At 40.5% G+C, this 21,687-nt stretch overlaps 1 protein-coding gene across 4 annotated transcripts in view; it reads left to right on the top strand.

Moving 5' to 3' along the window:
* tub (TUB bipartite transcription factor) overlaps positions 1-21,687 on the top strand; it is a 102,851-nt gene that overhangs the window by 37,981 nt on the left and 43,183 nt on the right. The window contains exon 1 of one of the 4 annotated variants that reach the window (XM_052145652.1): positions 14,151-14,610. The exons of the other annotated variants lie outside the window; for them this stretch is intronic. Coding sequence (XP_052001612.1) covers positions 14,573-14,610 — 38 coding nt within the window. The 5' untranslated portion in view covers positions 14,151-14,572. Of the gene's footprint in view, positions 1-14,150; positions 14,611-21,687 lie in introns of those variants that run through there. 4 annotated transcript variants of the gene reach the window in all.

The following is a 21,687-nucleotide window of genomic DNA, read 5'->3' on the forward strand; positions in this document are numbered from 1 at the left end:
TCATTTTGCACTGCATTTATTTTACTCTCTCTGCTCTCACGTTGCCTCTCTGCAGTGTAGCGATAAGGCATCCTGCACTGATTTCATAACACATCACTGCATGTGATGTAAGTACATATACAAAAGCAGATCTGATGGCTGCAGATGATTAAGGCTGACACTGTGTGCCATTTTCTAGTACCATTCTTTTTTAAAACATTTTTTAGCAATTAGTCACTTGTTGCCATGGTTGAGGGGGCTACAGTGTGGCGGTGAAAGTGTTAGATGAGGCAGCCAGACGTGGCAAAGACGTCATCTCATTAGTAGCAGTCGGCAGGGCTGGATTGGTAATCTGGCATACCGGTCATTTTCCCGGTGGGCCGACGCACTTTGGGGCCGATTAGGGGCCAATAATGTGCCGATAAGCTGAAATGAGCTACCGCGTAAGAGAGCAGTGATATGCAGAAAAGGACCCTGGCAGTCAGTGAGAGTGTGACACACACAAACACGCACATATACAAGCACACCTAATATTGCTGCTGTGGTGAAGTAAATGGGATTCTTTAGGTTAAAACCCAGATTTAGTGAATTTGAAGGCATAAGTATTGATTATCTAAAAAAAGGGGTCAGATTTATAAATGTATGATGACATTTCTGCCACAGTTATAATGGTAGCTATGCCCATGTGTGTCAGTATTTGCATTTTGAAAATACATTTCACTGAAGCTGTCAGTGCAGTAAAGCTGGGCTGTCACAGTCCACTGGGGAGCTAAAAATATATTTACATGAGGAGAGAAACAGGATAATAGTATGGAAAAGGAAAAACGTATTTACAGTTAGTTCTGGTTAGTGTATCAATAGGGTTATGAAGGTGAAAGCTGATATGAGTACCTTGTTTTCCAGAATAAAAAAAGATGCCCATTGTTTAATGTCTAACCACTCATGATAATGTGATCAGAGTGAAAATAAAAATAAAATCTGCATAAAAAATTGCTAATCTTTAACATGACATCCACACTTGTTTCAGTGAAAAATCTGTTTTATTGAATGATCAATATTAAAATGTATTTTCATTCTTTTTATTTCTTGATTTTTACATTATCAGGACAATTTAATGTATTCCCATTTGTTGTATTTTCAAATCGTAAGTACTTTTTGTTCTCCTACTTTGTTTGATGCAATAATACTACCTTGACAGCCATGCACCCATATGTTACCATGGTAACTAAAATTAGTTGAACCTTAGAGTGGCTCTTCTTTGTACTTGCCAAGTCGGAAAAGAAAAGATTGGGCTCAACAAGGTTGAGAAGGAAGGGCAGAGACATATACCTTTATATTTTCTCATTGCTTTTGGGAAAATGTATGGAGCTTGACCATCAATTAGTTACAGACACTTAAAATACATCAATTCTTCAGGGAACATTCATTTCAGTTTAAGTTATTTTGGTCAGTTGTTGGCACCTCTCCATATCACTCATTCATGACACTTTTTATTAGGTTTGAGGTGTAGGCCATTTTTAAGAAATGTACTGTATGAAAGTTCAGAATTTAAATGTTTTAAATCCCACAGTTTACAGTCTGTGTGCTTTGCACTGAAAATGATAAAAGCTGATTTTAGCTTTGCTATTTCCAAAGGCTTCTGTGGAATTGCTGCAGTTGTGTTTGGGTTGTCAGATCACTAAGGGAGATTCTGGTTCAAAGGCTTTTGTGGGAGTTTGCCATCTAGATAGTGTCAAGCAGAGTCCTGCATGGGTTCTGTTTTGTAAAATCGCACCGCAGTACTTAATAGAACACCCCACCCGTTATCTGAGAGCAAAAATTATTTAATTCCGTTCCCAACCTGAACCGTTTAACATGAAGACCGCGATCTGAAAAGCATCCGCATCTACTACATCAGGTAGACAAAATGTTTTATTTGCTCACATCACACAAGCAATAATATTAACATTAGGCACTCTGAGTTGGAGCATTTAAGGAAAATAGACACATAGCCGAACATTGTGGTTACAAGGGCGTAGATTTGGCTTGAACATTGGGGGTTGCAGCAGGAAGCATTTACCCATGTTTCCATTGATCATTGTATAAATAATGTAGCCTTTTGTTTCAGTTGATTGTAGGTAAATGTCCACGTAAATATCCAGATACTATTTGACTGTGTGAGAAACTTCTCCAAATGATTCAGAGAGTGCTTCAAACGATTTGTACTGAATCACGAATTGATACAAATCGTTTTGCAAGCCCAATTCAAGTTGGCCAATTCACTGAAAAGAATCAACTCAAAAGAATTATTCATTCACCAACAGAAATACTGGACACACCTCATGATTGATGAAATATTGTGAGAGTACATGTTTTTCAGTCGGAGCGCGTATGGTACGCACAGTGCATACAGATGCTGGCGTCACTTGCCTTTGCTATTTGACCCGCAGTTCGGCCCGTGCCTCTTGATTCCCGACCCTCATCACAAATGACAATATAAATATTTTCCCAATCGTTACATCAAATATTAGCGGTTCACCCGTTGGGTACCTGCCCATGTGTCAAGAGTTATGCATACTACAATGCTCATCATATTCTATAGCTACTCTATATCTAGAAGCTTGAATTATAAGCTATATTGTAATACCCAACATCTTTTAGATTTGTCACAAAGGTCTTTAAATACTACTTTCAACCAAACTACAGATCTTTCCAGAAATTACTTGTATATAGAAAACATTTGGATCTGCTTTGTTTAGTCAATTGAAGCTACTGTTATCAGAATTCCAGATGGAATCTCTCCAGGTTTACTGCCAGTAGGTTGACCGTGCTGACATTTTCAACCCCTCATTTTCAAATGCAGACATGCACACATTTCAGTCTGGTCATAGTCGGAATTTGTGGACTGCAATGAGGCTGTAATGTTTAAAAGTGTGGAGAGGAGACTGGGAGACAAAGATTATATTGTGCTCTCTGGTTCATGCATCTGTGCTTTACAGCTGGCATCTATGTTATACTGATCCATTGATGAACTGGAACGCAACTTTTAAATTAACTTTCTGAGGGTTCTAGACACTGTTAAGAGAGAAGAAAGCCTAGTGCTGTTACAGTTATGGTTGACTTTATAAAATATTTTTCAGCTGCTGGAAATAGGATGGTTGGTGTGACAGGCAAACTGAAAATGAATAAATACATATAGAAATGATAAAATAAAATAAAATACTTCCCTGTTCAACTAAAAGCAAAAATGTGTTGCTTAAAGTTTGCTCTTCCATAATACATTTTCCCAACTTGTCCTCCATCCACCCCAGCCTCCAAAGACATGTAACTGTGCAAAATGATTCACAGGTAGAGGACATTTCTGACTGGCTTGTATTCAAAGATTTTCTGGCTAAAAATGTGTGTTGTTCCCCTGACTTTGTTTTTTTTTTTTTTTTTTTGCTGTTTACACACCCTAAGTCTGTGTAAACAGCAAAACACCTACTACATTGATATTTGTTGGGAGCAATTATAAAATAGCTATTTTGTTTTATTTTATTAAAAGTGGTTAAAATAAACTACTGATGACAGTATCTGACACTCAGAACTGTATTACAACGTTTGCATTTTTACATGGGCTCGAGACATCTGGCTCTTCTTTGTATATGCCTATGTATATGGACATGACATGATGCAAGGATGTATGTCATAAGCCAGCGATTTTGCGCCAAATCGAACCCAAAAGCTCAAAATACAAATAATCTTTGTAGACTTACCTTAGTTAATTGGGGTAAGGTAAGAACATTGTTTTGAACACTGATTGTTTATGTACTAAATCAATAATGGCAATTTGTTCATTTTAAACCAAAACAATCTTACATAGTGCAGCTTTAACCCATTGTAGTTGGGACTACAAGAATACTTTTTGTGGTTGTAATGTAGTATTGAATAAATAGGACGGGATTTCAATTTCAAGCATGCTTTGCATGGGACTTGAAAGGGAGAGTAAATGTTAAAGTGTTATTTTATGTGTTTTTGTACAAGATTAATATAAATGGGATACTTGTTAGGGTTTAATGTTTTGTTATGCTGAGATTTAGAAGAGTATCTGTTATGTTTTGGGGGTTACCATTACGGTGAAGAGTGGAGCTTAAGCTAATGAGGACAGGTAGATGCTGCACATGAAATTAATTGTTTGGTTCATTGAGCAATTGCTGTGCTAACCATAGAACGGTTACTAAACTACAACTTGTTGTGCTTCCAACCAGCATGTATTTAGCATGCTAACATGCACCTTCACTAGTTCCCTGTCTGTCACTCACTTCGACGTTGTGATCAGATCAGACAGCACCACCGCGGTAGCGTACATAAATCGCAACTCGCCCGTCGTCTTCTCTGGACTCAAGTCGCTGCGTGCCACACACATATCCCCGGCAACCTCAATGTGGTGGCGGATGCTCTATCACGACAACGCTTGCCCAGTGGAGAGTGGAGGCTTCACCCCCAATCAGTCCAGCTGATTTGGGAACGGTTCGGCAAGGCTCAGGTAGACCTGTTCGCCTACCAAGAGACCTCCCACTGCCCGTTCTGGTATGCCAGAACAGAGGCTCCCTTCGGGGCAGACGCACTTGCACACAGCTGGCCCATGGGGCTGCGCAAGTACGCATTTCCCCCAATGAGCCTTCTTGCACAGGTGCTGTGCAAGGTCAGGGAGGACGAGGAACAAGTCACTCTAGTGGCTCCCTATTGGCCCACCCGGGCTTCGTTCTTGGACCTCGTACTCCTCGCGACAGCCCCTCCCTGGCAAATTCCCCTGAGGAAAGACCTTGCACCCGCACCCACCTCTGGAACCTCCATGTCTGGCCCCTGGACGGGACGTGGAATATCTAGCTGATCTACCACCTGCCGTCATAGACATGATCAACCAAGACAGAGCCCGTTCTACCAGGCAACTTTACTCCCTAAAGTGGTGCTTGTTCGCGAATTGGTGTTCTTCTCGGGCCGAAGACCCACAAAGGTGCACAGTCAGGTCAGTGCTCTCATTTCTGCAGGAGCGGTTGGAGGGGAGGCTTTCCCCGTCCACCTTGAAGGTGTATGTAGTGCTATGTAGCTGGCAAGTCTTTGAGTAAGCACAACTTGATTATCAGGTTCCTAAGAGACGCACAGAGGTTAAATCCCTCCCGGCCAAGCCTGTTCCCCTCCTGGGATCTCTCAGTGGTCCTCTCGGGCCTTCAGAGACCCCCTTTCGAGCCGCTAGAATCTGTTGGACTCAGGACCCTCTCCCTAAAGACGGCCCTGCTGATAGCGCTCGTCCCCATCATGAGGGTCGGCGACCTGCAAGAATTCTCTGTCAGCGACACTTGCCTGGAGTTCGGTCCGGCAGACACTCATGTGATCCTAAGACCGTGGCCAGGCTACGTGCCCAAGGTTCCTACCACGCCCTTCAGAGACCAGGTAGTGAACCTGCAAGCGCTGCCCCAGGAGGAGGCAGACCCAGCCCCTTAGTTGCTGTGTCCGGTACATGCTTTTGCGTACCTATTTGGACCACACGCAGAGCTTTAGACGTTCTGAGCAGCTCTTTGTCTGCTTTGGTGGACAGCGGAAAGGGATCACTGTCTCAAAACAGAGGCTCTCTCACTGGGTGGTGGATGCCATTTCATTGGCCTATCGCACCCAGGCCGTGCCCCCCCCCTTGTGGGTCCATGCACACTCAACAAGGAGTGTTGTGTCCTCATGGGCCCTGGCCAGAGGCATCTCCCTGGCAGACACATGCAGAGCAGGTGGTTGGGCAACACCTAATACCTTTGTGAGATTTTGCAATCTCAGGGTAGTGTCAGTTTCGTCCCGTGTTTTCTCAGGTCCGAGCCAGTAGAACTCGGTAACACGCTGACGGACTGACCGGGTGGAACGCTTGCACCTAGCGCCCTTTCCCTCGGTTGAGTTAAAACCGTGCTCTTTTTCTCCCAGGCGATCCCAATCACTCCCTGGATGACTCCTCCCTAGCCCTCTTGGTCCGCAGAGGAATTTCGCCGACCCAATCGACTGCGGGTACTCAGATCTACCCTGTACTGGAATAGGTGCTCCACAGGTCAGGGCTCCTACTTGGACTTTCCACCTGTGTGTATTTTCCACGGTATTGTCCCCTTATGAGCGGACCCGCGACTCCCTTGGGCAGTTCCCACTGCCCCCCTGTCACCGTGTCTGTAGCAACCCCTCTAATAGGCGGGATCAACCACCGCGCCATGTTCCCCTGTCTAGGGTAACTATAAGGATTCCGACGAATTTATGGGGCATTGGAGGAAGGGTACGTGCTGTCTGATACAGCTGGTCGTTTTGCCACGTCAATTACCTGCCCGCTCCTGTGTCAGTAGTACACGTACATTGCTCAGCTCATGGTGTGATTTAAATTGGACCCCTAGTGTCGCTTCTTCGATACAATGTCAAAGTGAGCGACAGACGGGGAACGTCTAGGTTACGGATGTAACCTCCTTTCCCTGATGGATTGAACAAGACGTTGTGTCCTCCCGGCCACGTCGCTGAGCCGAGCCACTGTTGTGGCCGGACCATTTCCGGCTCTTCAGAAAAATCCTGAATGAAACAGACACATTTCACCACCTTTATACCTGTATGTCCGGAGGCGGGACATGCTAATTCTGTCTGACAACTTCTCATTGGCCTTTTTTCATAGATCAGAGTTGTATTCGGCACTCAAGAGAGACCCCTAGTGTTGCTTCTTCGACACAACGTTTCATTTCCTCCATCAGGGAACGGAGGTTACATCCGTAACCTAGATGTTAGTACATAAAGGTTTATTTGAAGATATTTATTTCAGTTACAAGGACGTCTAATTTTGTAAATAATAAATGGATAACAGGCCATCAGAGTCCTTGGCATCATACTTGCCATAAGCATTAACTCCTCATTAATAAACAGTCATTAAGCCTGAGGTTCCAACCATCCATGTGTGTCTTGTCCTCTCGTTTGAACTACTAAATGTTTAAAACATTTGTAAATTGTCATGTGTCTTGCCTGGGAGGATCTCAGGCTCTGTTCCTTCTTAGCATGAGTCAATTTCATTGGGTTAGTAGGCTGTACATTACCTGAATCTCATTGACCTTCATAGAGGCTCAGTTAGCTCAGTACTAATGTCACCAATGACTCTTCCCAACATTCAAAGCATTGTGCCCCCAGGGAACTGAGAGAGAGTGAGTGAGAGAGTGAGAAAGAGCAAGCATTTGTTGACAGATGTTAAAATCTTTAAAAGGGTTCATTCACCCAAATATGATATCTTCATTTGCTCACCCTCATGTACTTTCAAAACCATATAACTTTATTTTTTCATCTCAAATTTGCTTTTATTACACCATCATTTAGGTTTACTTTTAAGTGATGGGGCAGAGAGGGATGTTTGGTTGATTTGAAAAATTAGCAAAACCTAAAAAAAATATATAATAATAATTCACTTTTAGCACTACAAAGTGGATATTTCACCTAAATACCACGATATTTGTAAGGAACCATGAAATATAATTTTGCAAAAATGTGGCCACAGTCATGTACTGTATATTTCATAAGATCAGACTGCTTCTGAAGCTATACGATAGCTTGTGAAGGAGCAGACTAAGGTTGCTTTTCACTAAAATCGACCCCTTCACGATATATTAATTTTAATGCTTTTAACTTTAATGCATAAAGCTCAAAATGTGTTTCTGGGTCAAAGTAAATCAAAATGATAGAGCAGGTAACATTTGTTCTTGTGTGACACGTTGGAATTCACCAAAGTGTGAATGAGGAATGAGAGCTACGATAGAGGGGAAGATTATCAGTTATACAGGTTTAGAATAATACAAGTTTGTGCAAATATGGACAGAATTTTCATTTCATTCATTTTTGGATGAAAAACATTCCCTTAAAGGTATATTGTAGGTTCAATACAAGTTAAGCTCAATCGACTCACCCCTCCTTTTCTCCAAAAAAAGTAAAAATCAAGGTTACAGTGAGGCACTTACTATGGAGATAATGGGACCAATTTTTGGGGGGTTTGAAGGCAGGAATGTGAGGCTAATAATTTTTTTAAAGCACTTACATTAATTCTTCTATTATAACATATCCATTATTTGAGCTGCAATGTTGTTTAAATCATCTTTTCTGGGATTGCTGGGTTTACGGCTTTGTGTTGTCATGGTGGCGAAGTTGTAAGGCATATTGTGTGACCAGTGTGTCTTGTGGCTATACTTTTAAAACAGTGAGTATTTTAACTTTTACGGATTGGCCACATTCGCAAGAGAGAATTATTAAATTAAGAATTATTAAATTAATTGCCTCGCTATAACCCACATTTTTGCTTTTTTAAAGAAAAGAATGGAACAAGTTTAAATAATTTTTTGTGGTAATCAACATATGCCACAAATGCTGTCAATTTAAGTTTAATTTGTATTGAACCTGGAATATTCCTTTAAATCCAGCAGTGCATGTTAAGTGTCCCTACTCACTTCCATTAGGACCATCCCTGGTGTAATAATCATGTAATATCATTCTCCAGAGTTGAGAACCACATTTCTAATCTAGGCATATTAACCTCAAGCTCTGTTCCACTACATGAGCTAAAGGAGGGAGCAGGTGATTTGGGATAAGGCCTTGGCCTCGTTAAAAGAGTTAATGTAGATACCGGCGGCTTGTGTACACCTAGTGCTCAATTCAGATTTATTGCTCAGATCGATTTTTTTGTTTGGCTGTTCACATTATTTTTTAAATGTGGCCAATATCAGATTCCAGTGTGAACTGGTCACGGTCCTGAACTGACCCGCATGTGCAAAAGAACAATAACAAAGATGTCACACGCAGCGCTGTCATACGGAAGTAAGCATAGAGGCTACTGAAGTATTCATTTACAGGGACGGATTATGACTTGCAAAGGCACTGGGGCCAATTATCTCCAAAGGCCCCCCTCCACCCAAAAGTTGTTGAGCTGAGGGGGGGTTCGTTCATGCCCAAAAAGATTTTCAAGTGCGGGGGATCACCAAACTAGATCACGCAGCCTTAAAGCCCAGGGCACCCACGGGCAGTCAAGGGCCCCTGGGCACGGGCCCCATTGGCCCAGTCGGTAATCCGTCCCTGTTCATTTATAAAGTGATGTGAAGTGGAAGCCAGCAAATTTGTGAGCAGGTGATGATGAGGATGAGGAGAAAGAGAGCTAAATTTTCGCTATGTTCTCAAACACAGACAAGTTACGATACGACCCCTCAAGGTTTGCTCGTATAGAGCTGTCACCCCAAATATTCTAGGTGTTCTAACCACCCTAGTGGTCTATCCAAGTTCTAACACCTCACTGTCCCCCCACTAACTATATTCCACTAACCGGCATTATTGTGACAAATGTAGAGAGTGACTTGAAAATTGCATGAATTGCAATATGACTGTTCAGACTGAGGTCGCATGTGGTTTGTGTTGTTCACACTGTTATGAAAAAAGCAGATCTGAGTCACGTATTTAGCAGATTTGGGCCAATTTTGCCTACAGTCTGAACGTAGCATAATAAAGGAGAGAACTCAGTCACTCGAGATGGGTTGACTATAGTGTGTACTGTGTAGTATTCAATTTATCATCTATAGATTATTGTCATGAATTCAAACAAATGTCTGTCTGTCATGTATTGTGGAAAGTATTGTATAATATTGCTGATGCCTTACACCTCCAGTGACTTAACCAGAATCATTGTTCTTTCATGATGAGTAATCCATGAATGAGATCTAAATGTCACCCTATAGGTGAGTCTGTGCAGGCAGTTATTTACGTCACATAGAATCGATGCAGATCGTCGGCCAGCATTTATGTCCACTCTCGCACTTCCTCTTTTGCTTTCCCTCTCTCCCTTCTTCGCCACATGAAGATTTACTCCTCAGTTTGGAATAAAGATTCCTCTGTTTTCATAGACCCTCCTCTACAAGCTGCCAGCTGCCCATCTGGGACTTTAAGCCACTGCAAATGAAAACTTAATTAGATGTCAGTAAATATTTATCCTCACAAATGCGGCCGTAACAAAAGGTCTGTATCTCATTGAGAACATTTTGCCTTCTGGCTTGTTTTTAATTAAGAGGTCATCGTATTGTTTCAGAGATTTGTGCTTCTGTGATCCAGTTCCTGCTTAAAGAAATAGTTCACCCAAAAAGTTAAATTCTGTCATTATTTACTCATGCTCATGTCATTTCAAACACATATGACTTTCTATCTTGTGCAGAACACAAAAGGACATATTTTAAAGAATTTCTGTACATTAGCACTTGATAGAGTCTAAATTTTACATGTTAAAATTCCATGAAATAATAGTCCATGAAACTCTTTGCTCTTTGAAACGTCTTCGATAAAGCTTATACTCACTTAGTATAATAAACAGACCAAAATTTAAGTCATTATTCACTCTCAAATCAAATAATTGATCAACTCATGTATTGTATACAGAGCCCAAATCAAATATGGCAGCATATCAGTAGCATCAAAGCTAATTGTTTCTACGTGTCTCGTGACCAAAGCTCATGAGACAAGTGTTATTATCCTAAAATGAGGAAACAGAAAGCCTTGAAAGACTATCATGGTGTTTGAGTTTCTCTGTATTGGTTTCATCTGATTTAATGTTATTTTGGAACTTAAATCCCTGAGCTCATTAAAAGGCAGACTTGGACAGGAACATTGATCAGCAATTAAAATGGAAAATCCTGCGATTGATTTTAGCGAGCATGCAGAAGAAGGAATATATAATGTAATCAAAGAGATCAAGCAGGTTCTGTCGTCAGCTGTGCTTGGTGTAAAGACGTCACTTCAGTAGCTCTGAAGATGATAAGAGAAAGACTTTTCACCTCTCCATGTGTATCTTTAGTCTTTCTTCACAGTAACCACTCTATCTTACTCTAGCTCAAATCATTGGTTCATGGTTTGAATAAGACCCTTGTTATAGCTCTTTGTCTTGTTGGTGGAACCATATTTGGAGAAGACCTTTTCTTAAGGTCACAATAACAGAACATGCACAGTTGGATACTTAAAAAAAAAAAAAAAAATTGTGTCCAATATTTTTGCATTTTGCAATATATATATATATATATATATATATATATATATATATATATATATATATATATATATAAACAAGTCATGGATTTGCAGCAACATGAGTGTGAATTAACACCATTTTAAAACAAGTTACATTTACTTGAGAATTACAGTTATTGGATAATAAACATTCCTAAATTGTGTTTGATTTATGTTTAAAACAAGAAAACATCAGGCAAGAAAAATCTAACTTCGAGTTATATTCTCTAAAACCAAGTCTTATTATTTTACACAATTTTGCATTGCAACAAGTACATTTATTTAGTTTTAAGGGTGTTTAAGTAATTTTATTAGAAAAAAAGACAAAAATACAGTGCACATACGTACTTGTTTGACAATGACTGGGTCACTTGTTCTGAATATTAAAGAAGAGCTGATAAGCGCAACACACTGATATGCACATACTCAGGCACACAGAGGGGTGTAGATTTTATGTTAATTCATCAGCAACCGTTGGCACCTCATGTCTAGCATGGCTGATGGAGTCTCTGCATTATTAACAAAGCTCTTCATACTCTGGTTCTGCAGCTGCCCGTGTGCTGCCCTTGGCAATGCTAGCTAGCACCATGCTATACAGAGACCCCCTGTTACAGCAATGAAGCTCCACAGTGCATCAGTGAAAACAGCCAATATCTAATTTCTTCAACTGGTCACACTTTATGGACTTTTTGAGAACAGATCTGTCCAGGCTATGAGCTCAGCATAGTGTGACTTCAAACAGCTTGCGACACCATCAAATATTTACTAGCCATGCTGGTTTTCCACCTGCTCTTCCTCTGCTTGGAGCATTGCTGAGCATGTATGATCCAGCAATAGCCCACCATGTTTTCTGTGACCCCTGCTAAGACAAATGTTGACCTCTGTCCCCCTGCAGGGAGGTGTGTTGACTTTGGCCATTGAACGGGACATGAGGGTTTAATTTTATTATTATTATTGCCCACCGGTTGAAAGTTTGTCTGCGCTAAACTTGGCTTTTGATTCAAGTGATCTTAGATGTAATATCTAAGTGCTGTTTATTTTGTCTGAAAGCAAGACCAGCAGAGACTGTTTTTTGAGAGTGATTTAATGTATTTTTTTCTTGGACTAAGGAAAAATAATAGCTTTGAATTGGCAAAACTGCATTTTTTTCCGTGCTCCTTAGTTAAATGTTGGAAATAAGACATGTTTTAATGTGTCAATGGTCTCTTATTCTGCTAGCGGTCTTCAGCATTGAATTGGCAGATGCAAAGCTGCCGTTCCCTACATGAAAATCAAGTGTAAGCTGGTAGCTGTGTTGGAACATGGGAGCTGGTCCAGGCTGGTATTGAGCCGGCCCAAGCTGGTCATGAGCTTGTCCAAGCTGGTCATGTGCTGGTCCAGGCTGGTTCGTAGCTGGTGAATCAGCTATCCTGAGTTTACCAGAGCCTGATCCAGCTCCGGTTCTGTCCGACTCCGGTCCTGCCTGATGTCGGACTCCCACTACTACAGTACATGTTACTTAGTGATGACAACTAACTGCAGCCTGTGCCAGCCATATATCACTTCAGTCTACTATGATGGACTTCACAGAGGATGAACTGATGTCATCACCAACTGTCAGACATGGGATACTTCACTGGACACTGCCAGAAATGAATATGCCACAAAGAAACACGACGGCTCACAGGAGTGCGCTTGACACAAATACAGAGGGACAAATAATAAAACCAGAGATCTGAAGGAATTGTTTTTCACCTAGTGCAGATTAATTAACCACAATTGATTAATTTGTTTCAAATTTTGATTTGCAGCAAGAATCATGCATCCTTTGAATTATGATTATTATCTTGAAGTTTTAGCATTAAAATACAATGCACACAATGGCGATGATTTATTTTGCCTTTGTACATGGTGATAGCTGATGATGATGTTGATATTAAAATTAGAGATGTCAATCGAAACAAATATTTAATCAAATTAATTACATGGTGTCCCGATTAATTAATCGTGATTAATCGCATTTAATCGCATATACAAATATTTTCTGAGAAAGCCCCTCATAACAATAATTCAATAAATAATGATGAAATTATACATAGTTATCTTGAAATATAAATAAAATTAATATATATAAATAAAAAATATTCAGATAATTAAAATGCATTACATTCTTGTGGCAGAAGCGGCTTTAGAATACAATGTATTGTTTACTACCATATTATTGAACATAAGCCAATCATTGGCATACAGTTCACAGCAATCCATTTCGAAAGTGAATTTGTCAATCAGTTTAAGATTTATTATGAGGGCTTGTTTAAGGACCCGTCAATGTACACCTGCATCAGACATGCTTGTGTAGCGTCTTGGGTGCATTGTGTCATAAACATAACATTTTTAGGTCACTGTGTCAAGTAAAATATAGTTTCATACTTAGAACACATCTTGAGATGTTTTGAACGCTAGAACGTAATGCACAGTCTGCTGGATGGTTGTTTTCTTCACTGTATAAACTGTGAGTTGCCCATACAGCTGAAATTTCAATTACTGCCCTCTGGAGTAAACTGGTGGTACTAAAAGCTTGCATTTCTCAGGAATCTTCCTTATTACAGTCCAGTGGCATTGCGATTATTTGCGTACATTTTTTAACGCGTTATTTTTAATAAAATTATTCGCACTGAATTAACCCGTTAAATCGACAGCCCTAATTAAAATATGTATATGAAGTCAGCTTCTCATTTAGCTGACTGAAGTACTGTATCAAGGGGACCAAAAACAAGAAAAAGCCATTAAACAAAGACAGAATGGTGTGCTGAGTTTGGATTCAGCATGTTAAATCAAAGACAATTACAACTGCGCTGCTCTGTCCCATGTTAATGAGCCCAGCACTGAATGAAGGGATGAATAAATCATGGCTCAGAAAACGCATTTGAGGCTCCCGCTTTTCACAGCCTTGTGTGTATCTGTGTTGATAGACCAGCAGAGTATTGCAACAAACATCAAAGCTGCTAGACAAAAGGGAGCTGTAAGGTTATAATGATAGTATTCAGAGAGAGAGAGAGAGAGAGAGAGAGAGAGTGAGCAGGAGGGAGAGAATAAGAGAAAGAGAAAAGGGAAGGAGGCAGTCAGTACGAGGCGCAGTTGAGAGAGAAAGCCACAATACACAGATGTGTTTATAAGATTGAACAACCACAGATGTTGGCGAGCGACAGACACTTAGGGTGAATGAAAATAAAACAGACAGAAGGTGACTGCGAGGAAAAGACTCAGGGACAAAAAGAACGGAACAAACAAATTAGGAGACAAGAAGGAAACTGGGAAAGGGGGAGTGCAGCTGCAGCGAGGCAGCCTAACACGGCTCACTATGTAAAGAGGATCTGTCGTGGACTGCAGGCCAAGGCTGTATGAATGGACGAGGCAAAGGGTTTCTAGACAGCGGAAGAAGAAGTGTATGTATGTGTGTTCGTGCAGGGCATGGTCGGGCTGCAAGGGCTCTGTCGCTGGCATCGCTGCTGCTGACCTGCTCGGCTGCCTCAACCCTCCCCCTGTGCTCTGAACCCATTCAACATACACAGAGATGAGCTCCAAACACTCGTCTGACTGGATCCCTTACAGGTACATCTAATGTATCCATTACTCATGTAAGCATGGAGTTTATTGCACAAATGAGCAAGTGAGGTTTTGAGGGTATGTGTACAGGGTTGGAGAAGTGTCTTTGACAGGAAACAGTGTGTAATGAATGGTTTCTGGCAGGGCTGCAAAGGTGAACCTCTTACCCTTGTCTTGTTTCTGTTACACTCTTGACTCTCTTGTGCTGCTAGTGATGGTAGTTACACTCAAAGCTGCATAGTAATCCTGTAATCCAGACTTTTATAAGACAGATGCAACTGCAGTTTGAATGTGAGCATGCGTGTAATGTGTTTGTGCAGTTTTGAGATCTTTATTGAGATTTCTAGTAATATTATTTCTGTATTAGGAAGTCTCCTTTAATACCTCTAAATAACAGAGGTGTTCCTGATATAGAGGAGACTTGGGCTAGTCACATGGGGGAGTTTTTACAATGGCTTTATCTCAATTACGATAAGATTCAAAGAGTCAAATGTCAAATCATGCAAATGTGTGTTTTATTTAGCAGTCTTTTTGTATGTTCGTCTCAAACACCTAGTTCAAAACCCATTTAAATGACAATAATTTGAGTCAATCCTTCCATTCAAAGTACATTTTTAATATCATAATTTTGGTAAACAAGTGAACTTAATCAAACCACACTGGAATATATTAAGGCAATAGTCAGCTATATTATAAAAGCATATTTTTACTTTAAGTTTTAAATGTGCTCTATAGGACAAATTTATTTTTCATAAAAGTCAGGTCAGGGTAGATTGATAAATGTGTTTTTCCCAGTAACTGAAACCCTGTGACTGGAAAGAGATAACTCCAAATAATCTGTCCTCATCCTCCTTGACCTTTCTGCTGCCTTTGAAACAGTCCTCCTCTCCACCCTCCAACCTGGGCATCACAGGAACCACGCTTGGCTGGTTTGAGTTGTACCTCACAGGCATATCCTTCAATGTATCCTGTAAAGGAGAGGTGTCCAAGTCACACCAGCTAACCACTGTTGTTTCTCAATGTTCAGTGCTTGGACCCCTCCTCTTCTCTTTCTAAACAACATTACTCAGACTTATCATAAAGACACATCGCAGCTCTACCTGTCGTTCAAGCAAAACATCAATCAACAGTGCATTAGTAGCTTCACAGTAAATTATGCTTTAACAGTTCAAGTCATTTTTATTTGTATAGCGCCTTTCCAACACACATCAAACATTAAACAAAGATTTTTTAAGAACTTTAAGTTCAATGACTAATGTCTTTGAAGTTCATCCTGGATTAACTGCAGAAGTTCAACAGAAAAAGCTGTAAGATAGTAAGTTCTTCGAGTCATAATAATAATAAAAAAACATGATTGTAAATTGCGTCTTAAAATAAATAATAGAAAATAATGATATTTATATTTAGTCCCTCAGTGAGCAAGCTTAAGGCAACTGTGGCAAGGAACACAAAATGTCATGGTTACTGTTGTAACCTCCGTTCCCTGATGGAGGGAACAAGACGTTGTGTCGATTGTAGTAACACAAAGAGTCTTTCTTGAGAGCATCGCGTACCTCTAGATTTGAGAAAAGGCTAATGAGAACTTCCATGTTCTGCCCCAGAACATATTGGTATAAAGGGAAGCAGACGTGCGCCTGTCAGTCAGGTTTTTCCAATGAGGAGCCGAGAGTAAGGTTCAGCCATTTACAGTGGTAGGTCTAGTGCCATGGCAAGGGAGACACAACGTCTCATTCCCTCCATCAGGGAACGGTTACAACAGAAACCATGACATTCCCCTTCTGTCACTAACTCGATGTTGTGTCGATTGTAGCAACACAAGGGGTCCTATTTAAAAACGGCATGCACTAAACCGTGTTAAGTGAGCTGCTGACACAGGTGCAAGCAAGCTACTGCGTGCTAGAAGCAACTGTATCGGCCACACATAACCCTCCCCAATGCCCCAAAAAAGTGTCATATACAGTACAAGTACATATACTTAGGTTCCCAGCACCCCTGTGGGGGGAACAAGTGACATGACTATCACGGGTGCAAGCCGGCCAGCTGCAGCCTTTTCTCTCTCTATGTTCTCTCTCATAGCGGCTGGTGCTATCTTAACGCTATAAAATGCGCCGGGGAAGGCCTTCTTTTACATTCCTATTCTTTCAGGGGGAAAAGACTCTACGGAGACCACATCCTGCCCAGGCTGGGGGGATATAACATGTGGCCAATACCTCACATGGGTTGTCAAGCCACACATGGAAGTGGCGCAGTGGTAGGTCCTACCTAGTAAGGGAGGAGCTCTACAAACATAGCGACCGGGGCAGAGAGACTGCCCAAGGGAGACGCGGGTCCACCAACAAGGGGACCGTACCGTGGAAAATACATCACAGGGTGTTGCCTGAAAAGGGAATTAGGCCTGTGGAGCCTTACCCCAGTAAAGAGCACTTGAAGCTCGTAGTGGGTCTGGTCGCAAATTCCTCCGCTGAACTCACAAGCCAGAGGGCTAGGGAGGAGTCATCCAGGGAGCCGAGTTAGTGGGATCACCTGGGATAAGAGCGCACATGTTTGTCTGAGTAGAAGGGAAAGGCGCTGAGTGCAAGCGGTACACCTGGTCAGTTGTTCCACGTTACCGAGTTCTACCGGCTTGGACCTGATAAAACACAGGACGAGACCGACTCAACCCTGAGATTATAGAATATCGCAAAGGTATTGGTTTTTAAAAAGCACTTGCAGGTTCATGACCTGGTCCCTGATGGGGGTCGTAGGAACCTTGGGCACATGGCCCAGTCGTGGTCTTAGGATGACATTAGTATCTGCTGGACCGAACTTCAGAATACTGTTGGCTTATGTATGACAAATTGCTTATCTTCCTCGTTTTGTAAGTTGCTTTGGATAAAAGCGTCTGCTAAATGACTAAATTAAATGTAAATGTAAATAACTAAGTTCAGGCAATAAAATTTGAAAGGCGCAAACTGATAGGTTCTTTAAACTTGTCACTAAGCCAATCAACTTGCTTATATGTGATATGTCAAGCTAATCAGCTCACATGGCATAAGCCGATAGATCCTTTAGCATATAATTGGGTAGCCAATCAACTTGCGTACTCTTTCTTTGCCTAACATTTAAATTTGCTCAGTTTGCAAGTAAGCCAGTTTCACTACAGCAGTGTTTCCCACAGGATTTTGTGAGACTGTGGTGGGTGAACCTCGGACCATCTAGGGGGTCCGGGGGCATGCTCACTGTGCGAAAATGTTGTACATTTTAAAGTTATATACATCAGTCTGGAGCATTTTGAGAGCAACATTAAGAGGCTAGATTTATGAAGATCCTTGTGCACTTGTCAACAATTGTGTGCTGTAGTAGTAATTTAATCATAAACACTTTGGTTGTATAGATATGCAGGGCGCAGCATAAAGCATTGTCATGTGCTTGTCCTTCGGACAAGTCCGAGTGCAAAAATTACTTGTCTGGAGAGAAAAACAAAAGAAAAGCCTCCATCATCATCATATATGCTTAGTAGGGGTTAAGATCACAAGACGGTAAATCATTACTTACCCTCAAGCCTGTATGAATTTCTCTCTTCTGAGAAACACAAAATTAGATTTTTCACAGTTGCTATTCACTGTCACTGCATCTTTTTTTTCTTCTTCCATAAAATAAAAGTAAATTGAAAATGAAACTAACATTCTCCCCAACATCTCCTTTTGAGTTCACAGAAGATGTAAAGTTAGACAGGTTAAGAACAACATGAAGGCAAGTAATTATGACAGAATTTTTGGTAACGTTTTAAAAAAGGATTCATTTATTAACATTAGAAAATGCATTAGCTATCATGAACTAACAATGAACAATATTTTACAGTATTTATAATTCTTAATATTAGTTACTAAAAAATGTTTTTATTAATGTTAAAATATACTTCTTTTTATTTTAATGTATGAACATTTATTAATATATTCTATTTTGGAATTAACATTAACCAAGATTAATAAATTAAATGAAAGTGGTGCTTATTGTTAGTTATTGTATGTTAACTGATGTTGTTAACTAACATTAAAAAATTTAACCTTTTTGTAAAGTGTTTTTGGGTAAATAATCTCTTTGAGTGGATAAGTGAGTTCTCACCAGTTGCATTAAAGATGGCCGTTTAACATTGACAAAATGCATTGAAAATGCTAACAGAGGAAATTAACAGACGAAAGAGACCCTTGCTGCTAAATCAGTTATGTTGATTTTTTCAAAACAGATATGCATGTTAAAGATAGATAATATGTTTTCATTGTGTGTAATTTATTATTAATAAATGACTAAGGGGGGTTGTTTTGTTTTGTGTATGTGCAGCTTCCCTGATTAGTAGGGGGATTTAATTAATTTCTAATTGTACAGCAGCATGTCATACATGCTTGATGCAGCATGCCTTGTGTTTTTATAATTGTGCAGCAGCAGCAGCATGTCTCTATTCTTAACTCAATATGTCTGTGTATGTTCTAGTAGAAGCAAGTCTACATACTTGCTCTGCAGCAGCAGCGTAGCAGATCTAGTCCTCCTAGACCAATATCTTTTAAATATGTTATACCCACATTAACATCTTTTAGAGAGCTGTCATGACTGAAATGCTTTAAAATAATACAATTGATCAATTATAACATTTGCTGGCCAAAAGAATATTGTGATACCTTTTCCATTTTTGTTGTTCCATTAATTGTTTTAATTTTTACATTTAGCTGAAAAGGCTATAATAGACTGTTTGATGCAGGCATTGATATGAAGTGAGGCTTGGATTTTGTTTTGGTGGTGGTTGGGTGACTTGGGAACGTGTCCTTACCAATGTTTAGAGGAAACCTACATCACTTGTTTAATGAAAGGTTCCAATGTGACAACTTATAGTGCGACAACATGTCCCGCTATTAGAGCAAGTTTTCACAAAAGGCCAAAACGTGTTCAATTAACTTTATCTTTTTCCTGGGCATTAAGAGTGAAAATGTTCAGTAGCTTTTTTGTAGTGAAGACTAAGTTATGCGGCTATGCAGAAATTGACTTGAGAAATATTAACTAGAGTAAAAAATGTGACAACAAGCCATGGTCTCCCCTTCCTCATCAGGTAAATTTTTCATCATCTAACTGCTTCTGAAAGTACTTCCTTCTTTGGTAACTTTTGCATCATATTTATTCAAATCCTTGTCATTTTTATGTGGTTATGAACAGTGATTATCAGTGTAAATCAGCCATTGATATTCCCAAGGTTGAGAATGATTTGCTATATGAGGCCATTCTGCCGCTGCCTTGTCTATTGTACAAAGGTGTCTGGAATTGTTCCCGGCAGGCAGCAGAAGCCCTAACCCCACCTCCATCCCTATTCCTAACATTTATAGAGCCTGTAAGGCTGAGTAGACTGCCAAGAATAACGTCAGTCATGTTTCTCCCATCGCACGCTGCCTATTGGAGAAACATTATTGCCATGGCTGCTCATGTCTCCTCCACTCTCTCATTCGCTCTTGGTTGCTATAAGTTACAAGCCCACTTGCCTCCACTCTAATATTAAAGGATTGCTTCAGGGAACACTTACCTCCTGTTGCAGAGAGCTGAAGGTACAGTTGAACCTACCCGAGAGAGTGTACAGCTGTCTCTATGGACCATATCCTGTTTGTGAATATCTGCCCTCTCCCACACCCCGATTTCCTGTGTGTGTGGTCTGTGATTGTGACTGAATTTCAGAAATGTTACAAAACACTCTCTTAAGAGATTTGTAGATGCTTGAGGAGCTGATGGAAACCAAAATGAAAGGTATCACTCTGATAGATGCATAGATGAGTCATATTCGTTTTTTCTGTCTGTAGGAAAAAAATCACAAATGAGATATCTTTAATATCTCTCTTGTTAAAGTTAAATTAAAAGGGGAGCAGTTTGAGACTTTTGCTTAAGTCTCCTGAGGAAATTACTACAGTATTCTCACATGTGTCTCCTATAGTTTCCAAAGAAGAAAATAGGTCAATAATTAGGGTTGCAACACTTGGGCAGCCTGGAATTGAGTGTCTCACTTATAGGCAGAATGGTAATACTGCAAGATTCAATCTCAGCCTTTGTGATAGCAGCCCAGATCCTTGTGTTAACCAGCCTCTGTTTCTGATTAAGGACTAGAGAAATAAACAGCAGTGGCAGCAAATGGGTCTGTCCTTCTCTGATGTTCCCTTCAGGCACCAGGGCTGCTGGGCCTTTTGTGCCTGGTTTCTTGATGAGATAAGCATCTCCTCCTCTATATAGTAGATGGGGCCTTTTATGACAAATGTATGGAGCCCAGAGATCATGCTGGCAGGGCAGAGGTTGCCTCAGCTGGACATTCTGCATTGCAAACACTCATTTAAGAGCATTGGTCAGTTTATTAGACAGCCAGTCTGTCCTGGTCGGTCACACACACACACACACACACACACACACACACACACACACACACACACACACACACACACACACACACACACACACACACACACACATGTTGTGTTTCCATGTTTTATGGGGACTTTCCATAGACATAATGGTTTTTATACTGTACAAACTTTATATTCTATCCCCTAAACCTAACCCTACCCCTAAACCTAACCCTCACAGAAAACTTTCTGCATTTTTACATTTTCAAAAAACATAATTTAGTATGATTTATAAGCTGTTTTCCTCATGGGGACCGACAAAATGTCCCCACTAGGTCAAAAATTTTGGGTTTTACTATCCTTATGGGGACATTTGGTCCCCATAAAGTGATAAATACACGCTCACACACACACACACACACACACACACACACACACACACACACACACACACACAAACACACACAAACACAGGGAGAGGTTAAGGACCTCTATTATCCACAAACATGGGAAGACAAGTACCATTACCCATGTTTTTAATTTGAACACTTTCATGTTGGCATGTACGTACATAAAGAACACATGCTGTTTATTACACAGGATGAACTCACTATGTGTACATATTACTCAGTCTGTCAATACTCTGACCATTTGAGTCAAATGCTCTCTAAACAACATCACCATTTGATTTTGATGTAGATTAATGTGAACTATCACGAAGGAAGAACTGAGTTCC

This window comes from Xyrauchen texanus, chromosome 2 (genome assembly GCF_025860055.1).
Source record: "Xyrauchen texanus isolate HMW12.3.18 chromosome 2, RBS_HiC_50CHRs, whole genome shotgun sequence".
NCBI classification, from domain to species: Eukaryota; Metazoa; Chordata; class Actinopteri; order Cypriniformes; family Catostomidae; genus Xyrauchen; species Xyrauchen texanus.